Below are 21,905 nucleotides of genomic sequence, written 5' to 3'. Positions count from 1 at the left end.
GCCAACGTAGCAGCAGTGCAGCGCAAGTCGGCGGCGAAATCGCACTCAAAGACGCAATAGGAAGGTGAGAAATGTAAAAGCGAGGTGTATAACAAATACTGCTAACGTAGATTTTTGTCACCACATTGTATTGACGAAAATATTTTTTGATGTTTGCTTGTTCATTAATCAAACCTGCCGGCACACGGTTTTAGCGCTGCGTTTGTGATGCAAGACGCTACCAGATTTACCTCGATTGATCGCGCTCGGAGAGCACCGATCTTATGTTGCTCCAGAGTGTTGTGGTACTTTGCTCGCCGTATCTCGGAAGTTGGTTGTCGGTATTAAATTGAGTGACGCCGAGAGTGGCAGGCATTCCGTTCGGCGACCTCCGAGCACGCATGTTGCTACGCCGCCGCCGAGTCATTGAGTTCTTTGTGGGCTCAGGTGTGCCTTAAACTATTTCCTTCAGAAGCCTTTTTCGCTGTCTTTCTGCTCGCCGAACTGCCGTCACCACTAGGTGACAGTACGAGCGCCCGTCCAGTATTTTCTCAATGCATAGCGTTGGTCGCGGCCTTCCATTGCAGCTTTTTGTGCGTCACTTTTGCCTCCGCATTGAACTTGCCACCTTGTTATTAATGTAGCTCCAAGATAACCCGAGTATCAACAAAGACAGACTCTTTGTCTTTACAAGCATCGCCATATGCATATCATGGGCAGAGTACGGTGCATATGTGGCCACATGCACGGCAAAGAGTGGGGGTGTTCCATGTCATCCATTTCAGCTTGGAAGCAAGAGAACAAGTGGAAGACAAAAAAAAAATAACCCGACATTCATCACCGCGGTCATGCGAACTCCAGCAGCAACTGGGGTGTTGCGAACTGCAGATGCCAGTCGGAGTGTTTATGGTTTTATGGGTGTTTAACGTCCCAAAGCGACTCAGGCTATGAGGGACGCCGTAGAGAAGGGCTCCGGAAATTTCCACCTCCTGGGGTTCTTTAACGGGCACTGACATCGCACAGTACATCGGCCTCTAGAATTTCGCCTCCATCGCAACACGACCGCCCCGGCCGGTATCGAACCCGCGACTTTTGGGTCAACAGCCGAGAGCCATAACCACAAATCTACAGTGGTGGTCAGTCGGAGTATTTAGTGAAGGGCACCGGAATTATTTAGACCACCTGGAGATCTTTAACATTGAGCTGATAGCGCACAGCACACAGGTGCCTTCTGTGCTTCGCCTCCATCGAAACGCGATCATCGCGGCGGGTACGTTCATGCAGATTGGTCAGACCTGAGTGACGTCATGCATGACGTCACGCATGACGGCACGAAAACGTGCCAGGGTACGTCCCAGGGTTACTAGTATGCAATCAAAAATTACAGAATAGCACATAAGTCTGCTTAAGATCCGCATTTCCGTTCCCTTTCTTTCTTCATACATTTTAATTGAATTGTTTTATTTTTATTCTATTTATCTACATTTTCATTTTTCATTTTTCATTTTTCAATTTTTTATTATTTTTATTTCATTGTTTTAGTTTAGTTAATTTTCATTTGTTGTAGGTTTTAATTCTGTATTTCTCTTTATATTCATTCTTTTAACCCATCGATATCCCTGTCATGAATATCCTCATCATCACTATCACCAACTATCACTCACACTGACTGTAACTATCAGTAGCTACCATTATCAATATTACTTTTTTACTATCTGTTTACTATCACTACTCTCCCGGCATATATGTTGCTTATCAACTGTTGCTTAATGAACTTTTACATTTTGTTTTAATAACCATTGAACTAACGACTGAGAGTTCGTGCGGACAGTTTTGCGGACAACTTCGGTCGACGCCACTCAAGATCAAAAAAAGCGTAGGCCGTAATAACTAGTCCGAACACAATAATGTCGCTGGGGGCCAATGACGGCTATCCGTGGTGCCAATGCATAATCGACGCAGCAGACATCCTCACCACCCTGGATTCGCCCACACCTCGTCCACGTACTTCTCCACCCAGAGCACACACGGCAGTAAAGGTCCACCTAGCTCGAGACACAGCTGCTGATAATGGACAAGATGAGGAGGGCATATACGTAGATGCATCCCTGAAAGACGGCGCCATATCAGTGGCATGGCGCAGCCGTGACAGTCTCAACTACAATTTCTGCCGTACAATTCGTGTACCCGATGGGCGCATACAGGAAGGGAAACTGCTCGCTATATACGGCGCTCTCCTACAGCTGGATAACGTTCTGGCCTGTGATCCACGGCTACAACCTTACATGTCACGCAATATCCGAACACTATCTGATTCACATGAGGCAGTGCATGAGCTCCACAAACCATTCTTGGCGCACCCAATAGGGGATCAGATTACTTCTATAATCAGAGCCCTCTTAACACGCAACGTGCGCCTCCGCCTTGCGTGGATCCCTAAACACACGGGCGATGACGACGGGAACCAGTCCGCTCACAACGCTGCTCGGGATAGGATCTCGTTCCTTCCTCTGCTAGCACACCCCGCCGTTACCGACGACCCTGCTGATATGTCCAACAACTTGGCTGTCCTAATGTGCAGACTATAGCGTGCCCAACAGAGAAGCCATGCTCGACTTAAAGCCGTTACATCACCAGGTTACCTTGCCACCCCAGCTGCTCTCATACGGCATGAGCAGATCTTGTTTAATAAGATCATTGCCAATGCCGCCTACACACCAAACATCACCCTGAAATGGTTTACCTGCCCTCGCTGGCATCATGGGGGCAATGTAGACGTCATGAAGTGCCCGTACATCGGCTTTGTGTCCCGTGCGGACCTATATCACCTAGTTTGGCATTGTTCAGGGTTCCGCAAGGGACGCGGCAAACTCGTCGCCAAGCATGGTTTTCTAACCGATGGCGAGGAATTTCGTGCATTGACCAGAGCCGGAGTGACCCTCATCTAGTAAGATATTGGCAAATATGCCAAGTGGCATCAGTAAAGCAGCGTATAGCGTGGCTCGACGACCCAAGCCGTCCCCTCCTCTATAAATAGGTCCCTACCCGCCCCTTCCTTAACAACCAAATTCCCCGTCGGACGTCATTTGACTAAACAGCTAATAATCAGAAATAAACAGCTTAGGCATTCAGTAATTAATCATACTTTTCAGTCATTAACATTCCAGTCATTAGCAATTCAGTCAATGGCATACGTTTCCATATTGTAAGCCTAAGATCTCATATCTTCGCCAAACATGTTTCAAATTAAACCGGGCGTTTACTACCACCCTGAACTCCGTTCAACATTTAGAGTCCTCTCTAGCTTACCTTGGATGCTCGAGGGGTCTTGCAAACCGCCTGTTGACCGGAGCAATCAACGAATTGCGAGCCGGCATTGAATCGAAAACACAACGGCAGAGAACGCGCTTCGTTGTCATCCACGTGACATGGTTCGTCGTCCTCTTCTTCCCTGAAATTGAAAATTCGTTTTTGAGGAATGGAAGTGGCGCAGTAATTCTCTCACATTGCGGTGGACATCAAAACCGCGCCTTATGGGGAAGGCAGGAAGGTGTGAGTGAAGGAAAAAAGAGAGAAAGAGGTGACGTCGTGGATGAATCCGTAATAATTTTCAACAAATAATTCCGCCCACCTGGGAATCTTTAACGTCCACTCATATCGCACAGCGGGCGCCTTAGCGTTTAACCTCCATTGAAACGAAGAATCGAAGCGCATTTCACTTGTACACCCTGACAAATTAGAAGTAATTAACGACTGATCGTGAGAGGTTGCTCGCGAAGCGCAACATGGGTCGCACAGAACCCACAGGTGGCAGCACCTGCCGTCGGAGGGCAGTGGCCCATCCCTTCACCGCTGCACCACTGAAAAAAATGAATAATTGTTTTTGTTTTTTTTTTGGATGGGGGGAGTAAGTCGTGCAGTATCTGTCTCATATATCGTTGGACACTTAAACCGCGCCGTAATGGAAGGCATGAAGGAGGGAATGAAAGAAGAAAGGAAGAAAGAGGTGCCGTAGTGGAGGACTCCGGAATAATTTCGACCTCCTGGGGATCTTTAATGTGCACTGACATCGCACAGCACACGGGCGCCTTAGCGTTTATCCTCCATAAAAACGCAGCCGCCGCGGTCGGGTTCGAACCTGGAAAAAAAAATTGAAAATTGGTTTTTGAGGAAAGGAAATGGCGCAGTATCTTTCTCACATATCGGCGGACACCTGAACCTGGCCGTAAGGGAGGGGATAAAGGCCGAGCGCTCTAACCACCGAGCCACCGCTCCCAGGGACATACAGCAATAAAGCGAAAGTTTTACTGGCAGTGAACATGCGATTTCGCCGTGGCGGTGCTCTGAGGAGGCACATGACATCACAACGCGCCTCGCCGCGGATATTTCTCTTTCTCTCGCTCCCTAATCATACGCCACTAGTAGCACCGAGCCACAGGTGTACCGCCGATGCGCAGCGCTGCGCATTTCCTCCAAATCCAACTTTCAATTTTCAGTTTCCTCTTTCTTCTTTTCCTCCCTCCTTTATACCTTCCTTTACGGCGCGGTTCGGGTGTCCACCGAGATATGTGAGACGGTTACTGTGCTATTTCCGTTTCTCAAAAACCAAACAAAGCAAGTGAGCGGACGGCGTTCACAGAGTTAATTGGCGTTCACAACTTTGCAGAGGCCATTCATTTTCTCGAAAGGGAGGCGCACAACCGGCTCCGTGGGTCAGTGGAGACCTCAATCTCACTTTCATGTACGTCGCGTTTGTGTCCAACTGTAAAAGCCTGCTTTGATTGCGTTCTGCACACTGGATAGGCTGCGTGCCCTCCCTGCCACCCTGGGAGGCGCATGGCATGCAGTCAATGGTTGATCGTAAGAGATTGATCCCGAAATGAACGCTGCGGCCTAGCTATTACCGCAGTGCCGCATGTCAGCCACAACGCAGTCAGCCCTAATGCATTCAGGCCACATCTCTCTTTCACCGCCACCACATGTAGCAATGCACGAATGAGGCGTCCGCATATCCATGGAGGCAGTTATGGGCTCTCCCTTTGCTCAAAGCCATCGCTATCTAGAACGTTGTCAACGCCAACGCCAATGAACACAGTGAATGCCGACAACTTTCGCTTCGTATATCCTGGATTAGCTAAGCTAATCCAGATTAATTTTTGTGCGTTTTTATAGTGAAGACATTAAAAAATTTCCCCGCCTTAACCGCTGGCTCGTTTGCGGTGAAACTGCACACAGAGCTTGCGTATTATGGTGACTTTTGTATCGTAGTAAGTTTGACAACGGTACTTACTTAGTTGAGCCGTGCATGATGCAAAAACATAACTGCCTGCGCCGAGATCGGCGAACCGAAACCCGCAAACGCCGTTTTTTCTCTGGAGGGGGCAGTGGCGCCACCTGTTTTCTATAGTGGAATGTGTCACGACAAGGCGCCGAGGAGAGCGTTGCAAGAAGCGCGGGCCCTTTGTTTACCCGATTCCGACCGTTTCGGCTGCTTCAACTGAAGCGCTTCCAACATTTTCGGGTAACTGAGCGGGAAAAAAATGTCAGAACTGATTTAACGCGGCTTTATGTTTCGAAGAATATTGTTTGATCTCTTTTTTCTGCTGAGTGACTTCATCCAATTCAGCTCATAACATCTTTTGTGACCTTCCGAAAGCATCGGACGGTGACAGCAGAATACAGATGATGCTACTGCCGCCCTTCAGCGAAAAAAAGGTTTTCGGGTTTCGGTTCGCCGATCTCGATGCAAGCAATTATGTTTTTGCATCGTGCGCGGCTCAACTAAGTATGTACTGTTGTCAAACTTGCTACGATACAAAAGCTACCATAATACACAAGCTCTGTGTGCAATTTCACCGCAAACGAGACAGCGGTTGAGGCGGGGAAATTTTTGAAAGTCTTCAGGATAAAAACGCACAATACTGTATCAATGTGAAGTTGAGAATGACCAGTTCCGCTTATATCGTCATTAGCTCATTAACACTATCGCGTTAGAGCGTTCAGGTTGAGCTTAAATGCCCTCTCAAATTTTTGTATTTTGTTAGCGGTTAGGAATCCAGCAGTCAAGAAAAACCGATAAAATATTCTTTAATGTAATTGTGAGAAAAACGAGCAAAGATTCCATTTTCTGCCACATTTTACTCCAGAAATTCCATGAAGAGGAAAACTTAGGAGACCCTAAAGTTGATTTTAGAACCATGACGTGATAACGTTTTAGGGTTCCACTGTAGCTTGATGGTAACTTGAAGATTGAAAATTAAAATTGGGAAATGCGGTTAATTTTAAATTTTCAAACCTGGGTGGGTTTGAGGTGTCCACCGATAAGTCAGACAGATACTGCGCCACTTCCTTTCCGTGGAAAAGGAAAGAAAATTACAGGATTGCACTGTGTGCTTAAGAGCGGTAGTGAGAAAGCCTGTCCCTTTCCTCGCTTTTTCCCTCCCTTCTTCATTTCAAACGACATTCGCGTGAATCTAACTCACGAACAGTGCGGGACTCGAACTCAAACGACTTTTAATAATAATAATTGGTTTTTTGGGGAAAGGAAATGGCTCAGTATCTGTCTCATATATCGTTGGACACCTGAACCGCGCCGTAAGGGAAGGGATAAGGGAGGGAGTGAAAGAGGAAAGGAAGAAGAAGATGCCGTAGTGGAGGACTCCGGAATAAATTCGACCACCTGGGGATATTTAACGTGCACTGACATCGCACAGCACACGGGCGCCTTAGCGTTTTTCCTCCAAACGACTTTTCCAGGATTTGAACCCACGACCTTCACGATAGTCGCACACATGACCTTCACGTGATTCAAACTCACGACTTTTGCGGGGCTCGAACCCGCGTCCTTCACCGGTCTAGAACCAACGGCCTTTTTCGCTATCATCATCGCTGTCATCAGCACTATCATCATCATCGTCATCATCATCATCGCTATCACTATTGCTATCACCGACTATCACTATAACTATCGCTATCATCGATATCAATCATCGTTGCTATACAAGCAGCTATGGCTATCGCTATCATAATCACTGTCATCATCATTATCGCCATGAGTAGCTATTATTATCACTATCTCTAGCCCTAACTGTCACTATGAGTAGCTATCATTATCACTATCACTATTTGTTACGATATAATTGCTATTACTACTATCATTACATATATGTTGCTTAATCAAATTTTGCATTTTGATTACCGTACAACATATGATTGACAGTTCGGGCGGACGATTTTGCGGAGCGCTTCCGTCTACAACTTCCATACACGCCCTCCTTTATCCCTTCTCTTACGGCGCGGTTCAGGTGTCCAACGATATATGAGACACATACTGCGCCATTTCCTTTCCCCAAAAAAACAATTATTATTATTATTATCATACACGCCGCTCAATAGCCAAGAAATGCTTGCGCCTGAGAAACCTTCCCCGATTCTAACCCCCGAATGCAGAAATGTAACTTGGCTCGCGCTTTGACTCAACTTCGGCAAGTCGAGTCGAAGCACCAAGGCGGCTTCAGAACGGCCAAGTTGGGTTTCGTGTTTCATAGATGCTCAACCTGACTTGCTTCGTCAAGTTAAGCGCGTGCTTGAAAGCGAGGGCGCATTGCTCGTCTGTGGATGAGAGTATTGAACAATCTATTATAATAATGCCCATTTTGCTCCTATAAAACAACGCATCTCGTTCAGCAGTCATAAACAGGCACTAGGTGTGAGTGACCTGCATAAAATTGCTAACAATAAAAACTACATTTCAGTGCTACCCGCTGCTTCCACTTGATTGACGTTTTTGGCTGGCAACGTGCTCCACATTGAGCCAATCCTAGTTGAGCCATAGCCAGTTTTTCCCATGCTTTTCCTGCTCCCAGCGGAGACCAGCGCCTCAGTTCACGTTCGAGGAAAAGGAATTGTTATTGTGTTTTGTTAACGCACGTCGGCATATATTAGAGTGCAAAAAAAAACGATGTGTCGTCGCTGGCAAAAAAAAAAAACGCCGCTTGGAAGGAAATTGCCGGGCTGTTTAACAGCAATCACGGGGTGACCCGACGTGACCCCAATCAGCTCAAGAAATGCTGGGCCAACCTAAACAAAAGTCGAAGGAAGAGGACGCGAGGAAAAAGAGAGATCGCCACAAGACAGTTGAGCGCGGCTTGCAGGCCGTTTACAAATGTTTGTTCCTGCATGCTTTGTATGCCATGGATAAGGGCATGATTATTCTACTTCGGTCGGCGTAAGCAACGTGTACTGGAATGCATAGTTTTTTAGGAACAGTGTGATAACACGTAAATGGGCACGTAATAACGTTTCGGTGCAGTGTACTCTGCTTTATTTACAAACGCAGATGAATGCAGCCTGCGTTAATCGTGTAAATAATGCCCAAGCAGTATCCTGTACAGCCTCCGTAATTTTTAAAAACTACAGAGAATATTTGCTACAATCAAGTCAGTACGAAGGCATGCGATTTCTGCTGCATAGAAGACTATGATGAGCGGGCAGTGCAGTGGGACGGAGGGCTCGCGCCTGGCCAGCAGCGAACTGACAACGGACGATTTTGCTCGGAGTTGGTACCATTCGCATACTATCGCGCCGCGAAGCCAAATTGGGTGCACCGTAGACCAGACGGTGTCTACACTGGCGACCTTTATGTTCATGAGCAAACTTGCCGCGCTATTGACAGTTGCTTGGTACTATTGAAAATCCGGAAGGCTGTACATACAGCTACCTACCTTTACTCATTCCTGGCACTGCTGGGACGGGTGGCACAAAAACGTAGCGAAAACAACACACAGTTGCATGCATTGGTGTGCCTTTGGTTGCTTTTGTGTGGCACTTCATGAACAAAATATTTTAATGGCGCATTGTCTATAAATCAAAAGTAGCTTCACTGTGTGCGGTGTCTTTTTTCTTTTCAGGAGGAGGGTCAGCTGAATGCACTGTGAGCGCTCAAAGTGAGCAAGTCATTGCTGTTGCCAGCCACATAATGACCAGGGTAGGCAACCAGACTGACTCTGATGGAGGCATCGACCTGCCACCAGTGGCAAGTTTGCCTGTTATAAGATTGTTGCAGCCAATGGTGGATGGAGCAGGCAATGAAGAATTCCATTATGCAGGTAAAGAAAGCACTTTGCATGTTGCAGAAAAACAGCACTCCTCTCTTTATATTCCTTTGATGACAACGGCAGCGTGTACTGTCAATTGATGCTGTTTCAATGTTTTTTATTGCCTTGAACCTGCTATGAGGACTGTGCAGTTATCTACAACAAATTATAAAAATCTCATTTAATACAACACTGTGGAAAGCTGCTCTACATGTGGTTGGCTGAATGTTTGTGCAGATAAAGGCTGCATTCGTTGACAGTGCGAAAGGATGACCTGCTCCAAGCTGCATGTTGTTGGACAGCACTCTGAAGGCATTTTGACTCGACGGCTTATATTCATGTGAGTGGTATGCTGTGTTCCTGTAGCGGAAGGCGAGGAGTTGGTTAACCGTCGGACACCGAGGGAGCAAGCATTCAGTGCTGCAACCTGAACTGCATTTATTATGACATTATCTCCTGATGATGTTTTTGAGTCTTGTTTGCCATTCCTGCCTCACTTCAAATGAATGCCAACTTTAATGCAGTTTCATTATGCATGCACTCCTTCACATAAATTTTCATATTTCTGTGTACTTGTACATGATGGTGCTCCAGGGATAAGGTAACAACATTCTTGTTGTGAATAATGGTGCAGTTTGCCTATGTGTAATGCTCAAAGCCTTTTCGAATTTGGCTGCTAGTTTCAAGGAAATTGTTAGTTTTGCAATGCAGAGGTTTCACTCGAAGCGCATGTTTTCTGTAGCCCTCAGGCTCAGGCTGCAGTATTTGTCACCTTTCTTGTATGCCTCACCTTGGCATTTGTGTCGCATATATGCGGCGAAGCAAGCAGGCAGGCATTACAAGGAAACCTTTGCAAAAAAATGAAAGTGGATTAGCTCAGCTACTCCAAATATACAGAGTGAAAGCTGTCGGCGTTCATTGGCATTGACAAAGCTCTAGACGCTGATTATTTTGAAGAAAGGAAGGGCGTATAACTGGCTCCCTGGGCCAGAGGACACGCATGAGTACAAACTAGCAAATATACTAAAATTGAAAAGAAACCCATTGAATGAGCAAAAAAGCTGCAGGTGCAGAGTTAGAGGATAACCACATGTGTAAAACTCAGGGCCTGCGTGACTATCACTACTGTATCAGCAGAAAAAAATAAAGTGAGGTCATCAGGCATAATTCAGAGTGAAAGGTGAGGAATATGGCAGAACAAAACAGAATGACTAAACTGGGGCCCCCAGAAACAACGGCAGCTATTTGGCGCCGAGAAGGGCAAGTGGTGCCTTATATAAGAACATTATAAAGCTTTCGTTATAATGTCTCTTCACCAATTGACCCAACAATCTGTGCTGTTGAGGCAGACAGCTAATGTGTTGTAAGCTTAGATTTGTCCAACTAATTTTTACCTTTTCTTTATTACAGAAGACGACTGGGAACCTCCGCTCGTGGATGAGCCGCAGTCACCAGCGGCTGCTGTTGGTAAGAGTGGGGCAACTCCAGAAGCAATTGAGCAGGAGAGCAATCTCTTTTTTCCTGCTGTGCAACCTGCTGATGCTTCCAGCACAGCTGCAGCAGGCTGCACCAGTGCTACAGTTGCTTCTGGAGCTGCCGCTAGTCCCACTACTGCTGAAGCAGTGGCCACCGGTGACGCTAGCAGGGCTCCAAGAGGGCGGATGGCCCTTTTAGAAAGGTCTCTGGCAGATGAGAACGACTATAGAGCGGCCTTACTGCGCGAAGAGCATGGACTGCGTCTGCACCTGATGCGAGAGGACCACAACAGTATTCTGCAAGAGCGGCAGGAGAAAAAACTCCTTGATATCCAGAAAAAAAAATTGGAAATCTTAGAAATTGAAAAACAAATCAAACTTGAACAGCTTCGTAGGCTGCGAGAGGCACCAGAATAAACGGTGCCTATGACTGAATGAAACTGGAATGCTGTGTGAATGCTTGCACAAATATTATGTGGCAAATCCACATAACTACACTTCATTTGCACATGTACCGTTTTAAGCACATGACTCGGTGGGAACAGACATACAGCCCCGTCACCACCTTGCATGCAAGTCTGACGAGCTATCGCATAGCAGGAGGCAGGTAGGATGGTTGCGTGGTACTTAAGCTGCTATGGCTATATGGATCTTTGGATGCAAACAGCAATTTATTCATAGAAATACGCATTGCTGTATGCTACAAATATGGCTGCTCTAGGAAGGAAAAACCTCCCCTGGCATTGCTTGCAAAACCAACCAGTAGAGAAAATTGCAGGCCACATCGTTAAAGTTTTCATGTATAAAAAGTCAACAATATTGGCTCACGCAAGTCACCACCACATAAATGCTCAAAGGCCAACACCGCTCTCTACTCCTTCCATTATCTTTGCTGTCTCATCTAACCTAAACCCTCGCAGCTAGTGCCTCCTACTCAAGAACCGAAACCCTTAAAGAATGCGATTCCTCCTATGCTGTCTACAAGGTGGGCCCATAGCTTGAGTCAATACAATGCCACAGCCTCCCGCTTTGCTGAAGTAATCTATTGCTTCAAAAATATGGCCAACACATTCCTGTGACAAGCCGCACTAGGCATGACAAAAAAAGACTATAAAGAAGCATGCATCAAAAAAACACTTGCTGATGGCACCCACGTTCTGCTATTTCGAACCCCGCCGAACCATGTAACAATTTCAAAACATGCCAGTTCTCGATGAGTGGAATCAGCACAGTTCCAAGAAGGCCGGCTCAAATGCAAAGCCAGATTTAAGCTGTGACAGCCAACCAGTAACTGCATGTACAAATCAAAAGAACCGCTAGTCCAAGTGTTTGCATGTAAAAGATTTCACTACAACACTTGCGAGCTAGAAGTAGCTACCTAGTCATATCACAAACCATTCATTGAACCCACAAAACAAAAAGTTGCAAACACTACTGGGGTCATAAATTATCTTTCAGTGGCCCACCATGACTGCGGCAGCAAGGCGTTCCCAAACATCAGTAGTGCCCGCACACAATGATCTCGACTAACTGTTGGTGTTGGCTCATGACGACTCACTTTATGATCTAGGGTTTGTATTCAGCCATGCAAAGCAAGGCACCTAACAAACACCAGGTGAATTTGGCTCGAGGACAATGAATATTGAGTGCAACTGCTCGCAGACAGATTGTGTAGCCTTAGCAACAGTTGCAGGAGTTCTATGTACGACCATGACCTTTACACTTGGAAATTAAAAATGCTCACAGGTCACACACTGTAGGTTGGTATGTTTCACCATGACACAACAATGCCTGGAATCCTCTCCGCACATATGCTGCTTCTTTCGCTTCTTTCTCTGTGCCAGTTACTGCCCGTTATGCAACTTTGTTGTAAGAGATTGAGCTGGACGAGGCATGTGGATCATGTCAGGAAGCCCATTTCAGACCTAAAGAATCGACCTTTTGCACCATACTATGACAACAACCAACTCCCACTTTGAACAGAGACGAGAGAGATCGACAATGCACAACAAACCACTCGAGCATCGTTTTTTGAAAAGAAGGCTCCAGTGTGACAGCTGAAGGTTCGACCGTTCTACACCATCTTTAAAGCAAACCAAATGAAAAGAATACACTCATGTTTTTTTTACCTCAATACAGCCAAAAAAAAGTGAGAAATTTAATAACTGATTCATAACACACCTCTGTTGGCAAGCCAGAAAACAAAACTTCGCAGTGATCTGGAATTTCATCATTGTAGGCAATTGGGAACGTCTCGTTTTGTTGTAAAAGGGATATTTGAAATTAATGATTGTGCAATGGGTTTTCCGGGCAGAAAGTACAAAGCGCAGAACAGCGTTCAAAGATAGTCAACGGTTCCAGCAGCACCAACCCGAAGCACGCGCTTGCCGAGAGCAGTCCCGCTGCCACATGGGCACTTCTTTGTCATTACAATTGTGACATAAAAACAAATTTATACTCAACACATGGAAGACATGCAAGAGCCCAAGCTTGAAGTGCAAGCCAGGTGAAAGTAGGAAAGACGAAGTAGCAGAACTACTTGCTGTGAGGAACCTGAATTCCATGCCACTACCAAAGCAGCCACACAAATGTTTGCTCTGTGGAAAGGTGCACAAGCCCTGCGACTCTCCACCTAAGGCCTAACTGTTGTACTTTACCAAATCTGGTAATTTTTCACATGCGTGTAAGCAAAGCCGCCAAGGCAGCAGCTCTTAAACAAATGAACTGAGCGCCATTAAGACCCTCAGCAGCAGGGTCAACAAGAGCTTTTCTGGTATTCGCCTCCTGCAAGATCAATACAGCGTTCTTGAAAAATAGCATTTGAAATAGAACACTATAGCAAGAAATGCAGAACCTAGAAGTGGAAGAGTAGCAGTTTGTTAATGCAACAAGCTCGCAACTTAAAAGCTTCCGAAGCTGAGAAAAAATTCTAGTGTAAAGGGGTGTATTCGCAGTGAAGGTATGCGGTCGTAGATCAGAGAGCGTCATGATGAGCACACTCTCAGGAGTCACTCAGGATCCCCAGCTGCACTTCGTCGACCTCTTCGTCCCGCCGCTTGAACTGCTGCTAGTCGTTCCCATTGCTCTAACATTTCTTTAGTTCCTGCACAAAAGTTGGGATACGGGTAGCATGAGCAAGTGCGCATTATAAACATGCTTTATTCAAAATGCATGGGACAGTGTTGAGGACTGTGCATTTCTTACCTATGTGAAGCTCTTCTGGATGAGCACCTGTCGTGCCTGCATTCCCGACAAGCTGTCGCTGAGAGCATCAACAGGTGGCAGGTGCTCTGGCCGCCTCGCTGCTGTCGTGCTGGTGCGAGCCGGTGGAGCGTCCTGGATGGGAGCGCTTTCAATAGGAGGCTGTGGCTCCTTCATCAAACATGCAAAGTTCTGCAGGGCTGCACACGCTGTGATGATCACTGCAGCTTGTTTCGGCTTGTGCTGGGGCCCCATATCCAGACAAGGGAATAGGCGCTTCCAGACACCGAATGTCCTTTCGACCACATTCCGTGTCTTTATGTGGGCTTTTTGGTACCTGCACGTATAAAGGAATACTGCGTTGATTTAATGCCACAGCTCGAAAGTGTGGTCAAGCTTTGTCAACTTTGTCATGCACTGTCATTGGAAACATTAACTAACCTTCCTTCCGGTGAATTTGCACAGTGATTGCGTGGTAATATAGCGCCTAGAATGTACTGCTACTCTTCATGGAGCATGGAGAACGAAGCTACACTCTTCATGGAGTACAAAGCTACATTATAAAGCAGTACTAAAACAAAATGCTGGGCCTCGATCGCATATTGCGAAGAGACACATTTCGCTATGTGGGACGCCGTAGTGAAAGGCTCCGGAAATTTCTACCACCTGGCGTTCTTCAGCGTGCAACGACGTCGCACAGTACACAGGCCTCCAGCATTTCGCCTCCATCGAAATGTGAACGCCGCGGCCGGGATCGAACCCGCGTCTTTCGGGCAAGTAATCTTGTGACTGTACGTTCGTAGCACCGCGGGGAAATAAATAAAATGACAGCACGTACACGACGCGAACGAATACGAATGAGCTGAACAGTGGTAACTGTTCAGAGAATTTCAATTTTCATTGCTCACCTGCACATTGATGGAGAAATAGCCTTTGCGGTTTCGGTAGACTTCCGCATCTGCACCACCCGGGCTATTGATGCGGACATGCGTGCAATCTATGCAGCCGGTCACACCAGGGAATTCACCGATCTCATAAAAGTCCCGCATCAGCTTTTCAAACTGCGAGACGGCTGGAAACTGCACCAGCATCGGGCGCAGGTGCTTGGCAATCAGCAAGGTGACCTTGCCAACTGCGCGGCACACCGTGGGCTGCGAAATCCGCACCAGATCCCCGGTGACGGTTTGGAAAGTACCGGCCCCATAAAACCTCAAAGCCAGGAGTAGCTGCAGCATCGGAGGAACAGGCTATCCCCTGTTGTCGGGACTTTCACGCAGGGGCAACACGGTGAGCAGCTCCCGCACGGCGTTCTTGGAGAACCGATAGCGGGCGAGGAACTGCTCGTCGTCGTAGGGCTCCATGGGGTTCCCCCGATCTCGTAACGCTGGCCGTGGAATCTTCGGCAACGAATGGGCCTCAGAAAATACTACGTCCATGGCGTGGCAAGCGAACTCGAACGCAGCTACCCTCCGCGCGACGTCCGATCGGTAGGTGGCCATGTTGGAAAATACAACGAAGTCAGCTTCAAGCAAGCTCCTCAGGTAGGTAGGTAAACTCTTTTATTGCGCCCAAAAACAGGGGACCAGTCAAAGGACCGGTTGCGCTGACTTAGAGGAGGTCGGCGGGGATCCTTTGGGATGCCGCGGCCTCCACCGCGCGCTGGATAAGCCAGCGTTGGTCTGCTGGCTTGGAAGTACACAGGAGAGACTCCCACGTCTCTGGGGTGTTTGCGTTGTCTCTGTTGTAATGTGGACAAGTCCACACCATGTGTATGAGTGTGGCCGGAGTTGAGCAGTGTTTACACATGGGGGCTATCTGTTCCGGAAAGATCCTGCTGTATAAGAGGGGGTGTGGGAAGCTGCCAGTTTGTAGTTTGCGCCATTGGACGGCCTCGCGTCTTGTTAGATCGCGGTGTGCGGGAGGATATGTGCACCTTTGGAGTCGGTAGTGCTGGAGTATGTCCGTGTAAGTGGTGAGTAGAGAAGCGCGTGGGATATTAGTGTCAGCGGAAGCAGGGTGGCTGATCATACTCTCGGCTCGGCAGCTGAGATCTCGAGCGAGAGTGTGTGCCTGGGCGTTTCCGCTGAGCGACTCGTGGGCTGGAGCCCAAAGAAGTAAGCGAGATGTGGAAGAGGGTGCTGTAGAACGTAGAATGTGTAACGCCTGGCAAGAGATACGGCCAGCATCGTAATTGCGAATAGCCTGTTGAGAGTCACTGATGACGACTTTGGTATTAGGGTCGGCTAGCGCGAGCGCAATGGCAACCTCCTCAGCTGCGGTGACTGTTTCTGCATTGCGAATGCTGCAGGCTGTGTACCAGCTGCGGTGAGGGGCGAGAGCTACCGCCACCATCGCTGGCCTCGATGGATGGTAAGAGGCGTCCGTATACGTGACGTCCGGACGTCCGCTGAAGCGTTTCTCGAACTGACGAGCCCGGTCGGCCCGTCTCTCGGCGTGGTGTTCCGGGTGCATCCGTTTGGGAATGGGAGGAATGCGGAGATTTAGGCGATATTCCGATGTAAGTTCAGCGTAACTTGGGGCCGATCTCGGCGGGGAGATCCCAACTTGCTGCAGTACCGCTCGGCCAGCGTGTGTGAGTGAGAGCCGCTCATACTGGGCGGTGAGGGTTGCTTCGATCAGTTCGCTCACGGTATTGGAGATTCCGAGAGCCATGAGCTTATGGGTAGCTGTGGACATGGGAAGACCTAGGGCCGTCTTGTATGCTTTTCGAAGTGACGCGTCTAGCCGTTCGCTTTCGGCACGAGTGAGACGTAAGTAGGGTCCAGAGTAGGTGATGCGGGAGCAGACGAAAGCTTGAACGAGGCGCAGGAGGTTGGACTCTCGCATGCCATGATGCTTGTTGGAGATTCGCTTAAGGAGGCGTCCGATCTGCACAACCGACTGGTCGATGCGTTGGATCGTGATGTTGTTGCTGCCGTTGGCCTGTAGATGCAAGCCCAGGATCCTGATGTTGTCTGTTCTAGGAATCGGGTTTCCTTGCACCTGGAGGTTGATGTCCGGAAGTATCTTTGAAGGGCGTCGTCCCGGGGAAGGAATGATGATATACTCGGACTTTGTCGCCGAGCACGTGAGGCCAACTGTACTTAGATAATCTCCGATCCGTTCGATCGCGGTCTGTAAAGTCTCTTCAATCTGGCCGTCACTGCCGCGAGTGATCCAAAGTGTGAGGTCGTCAGCATAAATGCTGTGATGCAGGTGGGGGATGTCGGCCAGTAGCTTCGGCAGGCCTATCAGTGCGACGTTAAAAAGCATCGGCGAAAGTACGGCGCCTTGCGGCGTGCCACGGTTTCCCGGAGAGATGATGGAAGGATCTCCCGTGCCGGCTTTAAGTTGCACTGTGCGGTCGGTGAGAAAGTTTCGGATGTACGCATACATGCGATGTCCGACACCGAGAGCTTGAAGTTGTTGAATCGCTTCATGGAGGACGTTGTCGAATGCCTTGGCAACATCGAGGCCGACGATGACTTTTGTGTCTAGTGTACGTCTCATGACTACCTGATGATGGAGAAGAAGCATAATGTCCGGGGCTGCTAAATGAGGGCGGAAGCCGAACATAGTGTCTGGTAGAAGATGGTTGTCTTCAAGGTATCGTGAGAGTCTGGTCTGGATAACGTGTTCCATCAGCTTCCCAACGCAGGACGTGAGAGAGATGGGACGGAGGTTGGCCAAGGTTGGTGGTTTGCCTGGCTTGGGGATGAGGACTAGATTGGCGCATTTCCACTCTTGAGGGATGGTACCGCTGGCCCAACATTCTTGAAAATAGTCGGTAAGAGCATGAATGGATGCGTCGTCTAGATTCCTAAGCATTTTATTTGAAATGCGGTCAGGCCCGGCCGCCGAAGTCGTCTTGAGGCGATTGAGTTCTGCTCGGACCTCCGCTAAAGTGATCGGAGCGTCTAGACAGAGATTTTCCGCGCCCTGATAGAAAGGGAGGTTGGTTGTTGGTTCAGGGCGGATGTAAGTATTTATAAGCTCTTTTTTAAGCTCGTCAGACGTGCCAGGATACTGGTGGAAGATTCGCTCGAGCTGTTGGCGTGTTTGGAGCTTGCCTCCTTCTGGGTCGAGTAAATGTCGAAGGAGGTTCCACGTCTTACGAGCGTTTGGAGTGTTGTTCATCTGGTCACATATGTTGTGCCAGCTCTGTCGAGTGAGTTCTATTGCATATTTCTCGATATTCGTATGTGCGCGCGCCAGTCTACGTCGGATATTGCGGTCCCATTTCCGAGTGGCAAGTAGAGCTTCGAGCGACTTCTTGCGCTCCCACAGATGGGCGTAGTAGCGGTCGCAGTGTGGGATACTGTCCTCTAACTCGACGGTTTGAGTGGCGTCGGCCACTTGACTGACAATTTCGGTTGTCCACGCCTTGATATCAGTTATAGCGGGAGGTATGTCCTGCTGGTTCCTGTGCTTCCGGAAGGAGTCCCAGTCAATCACCTGAGCTGGCCGCGTACATTGCCTGGTGGGCTCGTGTATTACGATTTCGAGTATGAAGTGATCACTCCCAAAGTTTTCGTGAGTGTGACACCAAGTCGCTTTAACTCCGGAGGTCGTAAAGGCCAGATCCGGCGTTGTATCACGATGTAGGCCTGTACCGTGTCTAGTGGGGTAGGACACGTCCGTGATAAGAGTCAGCTGGTTCATATGCCAGTCATTCCAAAGGCGTCGACCTTTAGCGGAGTCATAGTGGTAGCCCCAAGCGCGGTGATGCGCATTAAAGTCACCGAGAATGAGGAGGGGTTGCCCCTGCGCCAGCTGCTGGGCTTTGAGGAAAAGCGGACCGAAAATATCCTTATGAGCTCGGGGAGGGCTGTAGACATTAATTATAAACAGACTAGTGCAACGTTTACGCGAGGGTCGGGGTAATATTTCTAAGAAAACGTATTCGGGGAAAGTTGGATCTAAATTGTGTTGGAGGACAGTGAGGTTACGTTTGACGAGAGTAGCTATTCGAGGTTTTACTCGTTCCGATAGGTATGTACTGTAACCGGCAAGTTTCGTGTTCTTGTCGCATTCCTGGAGAGCTATTAGTTCGGGGCGATCACTCGCGGCGAGGAACTGCTGGAGGACCGGACGCTTACGCGCGAACCCACGACAGTTCCACTGCCAGATGGTGGTGTTACCCGAGCTGCTCGCCATGATTAGGCGGGGATAGTTGTGCGTTTTGAACGGGTGTCGGCGCAGGGGCCGCGGGTACCACGGCAGCGAGGAGTTTGCCCTGTGCTTCTATAGCTTTGTTCAGCATGTCAAATTGTTGCGTGACTTGTGAGCCGATTGTGTGGAGTGAGCGTTCGATGTGTGCTTCTAAAGCTTTGATGCGAGTTTGACTGAGGTTGCAGCTTTCCTCAACTTTGGCAAAACGCGCCTGCCAACCCTCCGCGGGTGAGTCGGTGTCGGACGTTGCTTTGCGTTTTTGTGCGGATCGGTTGGGAGGAGCGATATCCATAGGTACTGATTCATATGATCCCTGCGGATGCGGGGGAGACGAAGGGAGTGTGGCCATTGGCTTTTCGAGAGCCTCTACTCTGAGTATAAGTTGTTGGATGACTGCTGTCAGTTCCATAATCGCTTTGTGTGTGTCTAGAGTAGTGGGAGTCCCTTCCTGCGTACTCACCGGTTCTTGACGTTCTCGTAGATCGGGTAGAGATGGTAGTGGCCCAGGTGGCTGCTGCAAAGGATGAGGAGAGTCCCCTGTCTGCTGGACGACTGCAGGTGGCCCGGGATTGGTCCGGGAGGTCCCCTGAGAACCCATCCGTGGAGCGGGAGACTTGAGCGGTGGAAAAGAGCTCGAGCGGTCTCGGAGCTGCCGCTGCTGGCTATCGGAGCGTTGCCGGTCCCATCGGCTGGTGCGCTGGAGTGTGATCCGCTTGGCGGTCTCTTGGGTCTTGAGTTTCTCTGCCTCAGCATTTCGAATTTTCTCCCACTTCCTGCGCTTGACTTCGTAAGGAATCCTGAAGATTTCCCTGCAGCGACTATCGCCCGTGAAATGTTCTTTACCGCACAGGCGGCAGATTGGTTTGCACGTGTGGTCGGTGGTAGGATTGGATAGTCCGCAACCTCTACACTTAGTAGTTGGGCTTGCACAAACATCGGCTCGATGACCGAGCTCGCCACAGCGATAGCACACCTCGTACTTCTTCTTGAATAAGTTGCATCTGTGGCGACTATTGCAAAAGTAGACCCAGGTAGGCACTTGGCGCTGAGCGAATGTGATGAGTACTGCGGTGGTGTTCCCGAGCCGCCGAAAGTCCAGAATGGGTGGGTTACGGTTGTCTTGTAACTCTGCTTGGATTGTATTTCGATCCAGTCGGAGGTCGACGCCGCGAATCACACCACGGCTCGAGCTATCATCTGGAGCGCAGTAGACGGATATCTCATACGCCTTGTTGTCAACGGTGATCTCTTTGAGTTGCATCATCCGTTCAGCTCTTTCGACGACTGGGGTGCAGTACGCGAAAGTATTCTGGATCAGGTTAGCTTGTATTAGGTCTTCGTGACGAACAGCGTCCCTGGGGAAGCGAGCAGCAGTGCAAATTGCTTCCAGTAGTTGGTAGGTTGTAATCTTGGAGAGTAGCAGTCCGCCCCGTGGGCGCACAATTAGCTTGAGAGCGTTGCTGGGTAAGCGAGGCTGGTTCGATGCTACAGATTTTTTGGCTAGTAAGCGTCCTCGTTGCCGAGGCGTGAGTTCAGCTTCCGTCTTCGCACGTAGCCCATTGTCGATTTGGGACGCTTGGTTCGGTCCCGCTTTGTCTCCAGGGAAAGCTGGCACGGCAGGCCCTGATGTTGTTCGCGCTTCCCGGAGCTTGTTAACTTTAGTCAACCAATCACTGGCTGCTAATTCTTCTCGAGAAATTGGGATGCCTTCTACGGTGACCCTCATGGCGACCTACGGCGCGCGGGCACGGTCCACGGCGCAGCCCAGCTGGCGAACGCTGCTGCGACGCAGGTAGCGAACGCCACTGCGACGCAGAGCTCCGTATTCTTCGGTGCGGCGCAGTAGGCCTAGCGAGGCATCTGGCTTGGTCACGGGGAAAAGTTGACCTAAAATGGTCAAAACTTGTTGTACGTACTTCTGGTTGGTGTCCCTGGATTCCGCTGGTCTTCAGGAAACCGGTGATATCAACGGAAGTATTGTAGGGTCGCACTGTCTAGGGTAAAAACACGAAATCAGCGGAGCTCACGTGGAGTTCGTCCGTTGTCGCTCGCGCTCGCAGCGCCCCCCCGCAAGCTCCTCAGCCGACTTGAAGTTGGACCGAACTAGGATCGAGCCAAGCCGGTTGCAAGTCGCACTTCAAGCCGAGTTTGGTTTATGAAACACGATGGAGCTCACTTGAGACCGATGGAAGTTAAGTTCGAGCCAAGTTACATTTCTGCATTCGGGGGTAACTCCCCGAACTCGACAAGCCACGGCTGCGCGGGAATCAGACGCACTTCGAATTACAAAAGAAGAGGTGTATGCTGCCATCAGAGCAGTCACCACAAAACACGGCAGCAGGAGCCGATAAAATTAAGAACTCCTTGATCCGCAACCTCAGCGATGAAGCGGTGTCCCAACTCACGGACCACCTCAACCAGCGGCGTGCTCACAGTGCGAAAAGGATTGCTGCACCACGCTCTCAAAGTGGCCAGGTTCAGCGGTGCTCTCGAGTAGGGGCGCCGACCACTCAAGACGACGGAGACTTCAGTAAAACATGAAGACCTCCGTTAGCCGTTGAAAGCTGAAATAGAGCAATAAAGTTTTTTCTATCCATCCATCCCCGATTCGCTATCACGCCCAAGACTGGGTTAGTTTCATAATTTGTGGCTGAAACGCGGCAGCGTTTCTTTGGCGCCGCGGCTATGCTCTCGGAGCGAGACGCCAAGCAGACCTAAACCCGAAGAAACTTCATCTTCTTCCTTGATTGCAGTGATGTACTCCACATGTAAATAAACACCGTATTCATCAAAATAACACATCCGCATACAGAAAGATCAAATGCCTTAGCAACGTACTAAACGCCATGAGACAGCCATTAGTAGGTCTCAACACCACAAAATTCCGTTCCTAAACAGTGATCAAACCTGCTGGCGTGCTTATGAGTTTTCATCATGGGTTGCCATTTCTGCCGCTTATCTACTTCGTGGTCTTAGCGCAACT

General features: G+C 48.9%; 1 protein-coding gene across 1 annotated transcript; it reads left to right on the top strand.

Annotated features, from left to right (window-relative positions):
- The first annotated feature begins 8,915 nt into the window (after window positions 1-8,915).
- Window positions 8,916-11,371, top strand: LOC144124824 (uncharacterized). Its single transcript, XM_077657724.1, has 2 exons — window positions 8,916-9,086; window positions 10,485-11,371. The coding sequence occupies exons 1-2, from the start codon at window positions 8,957-8,959 to the stop codon at window positions 10,964-10,966; spliced, it is 612 nt and encodes a 203-aa protein (XP_077513850.1). The 5' UTR covers window positions 8,916-8,956; the 3' UTR covers window positions 10,967-11,371.
- Window positions 11,372-21,905: the final 10,534 nt, after the last annotated feature.

This window comes from Amblyomma americanum, chromosome 3, assembly GCF_052857255.1.
Source record: "Amblyomma americanum isolate KBUSLIRL-KWMA chromosome 3, ASM5285725v1, whole genome shotgun sequence".
NCBI classification, from domain to species: Eukaryota; Metazoa; Arthropoda; class Arachnida; order Ixodida; family Ixodidae; genus Amblyomma; species Amblyomma americanum.
The sequence above is the reverse complement of the archived record's forward strand: the minus strand, read 5'-3'. Positions and strand labels throughout refer to the sequence as shown.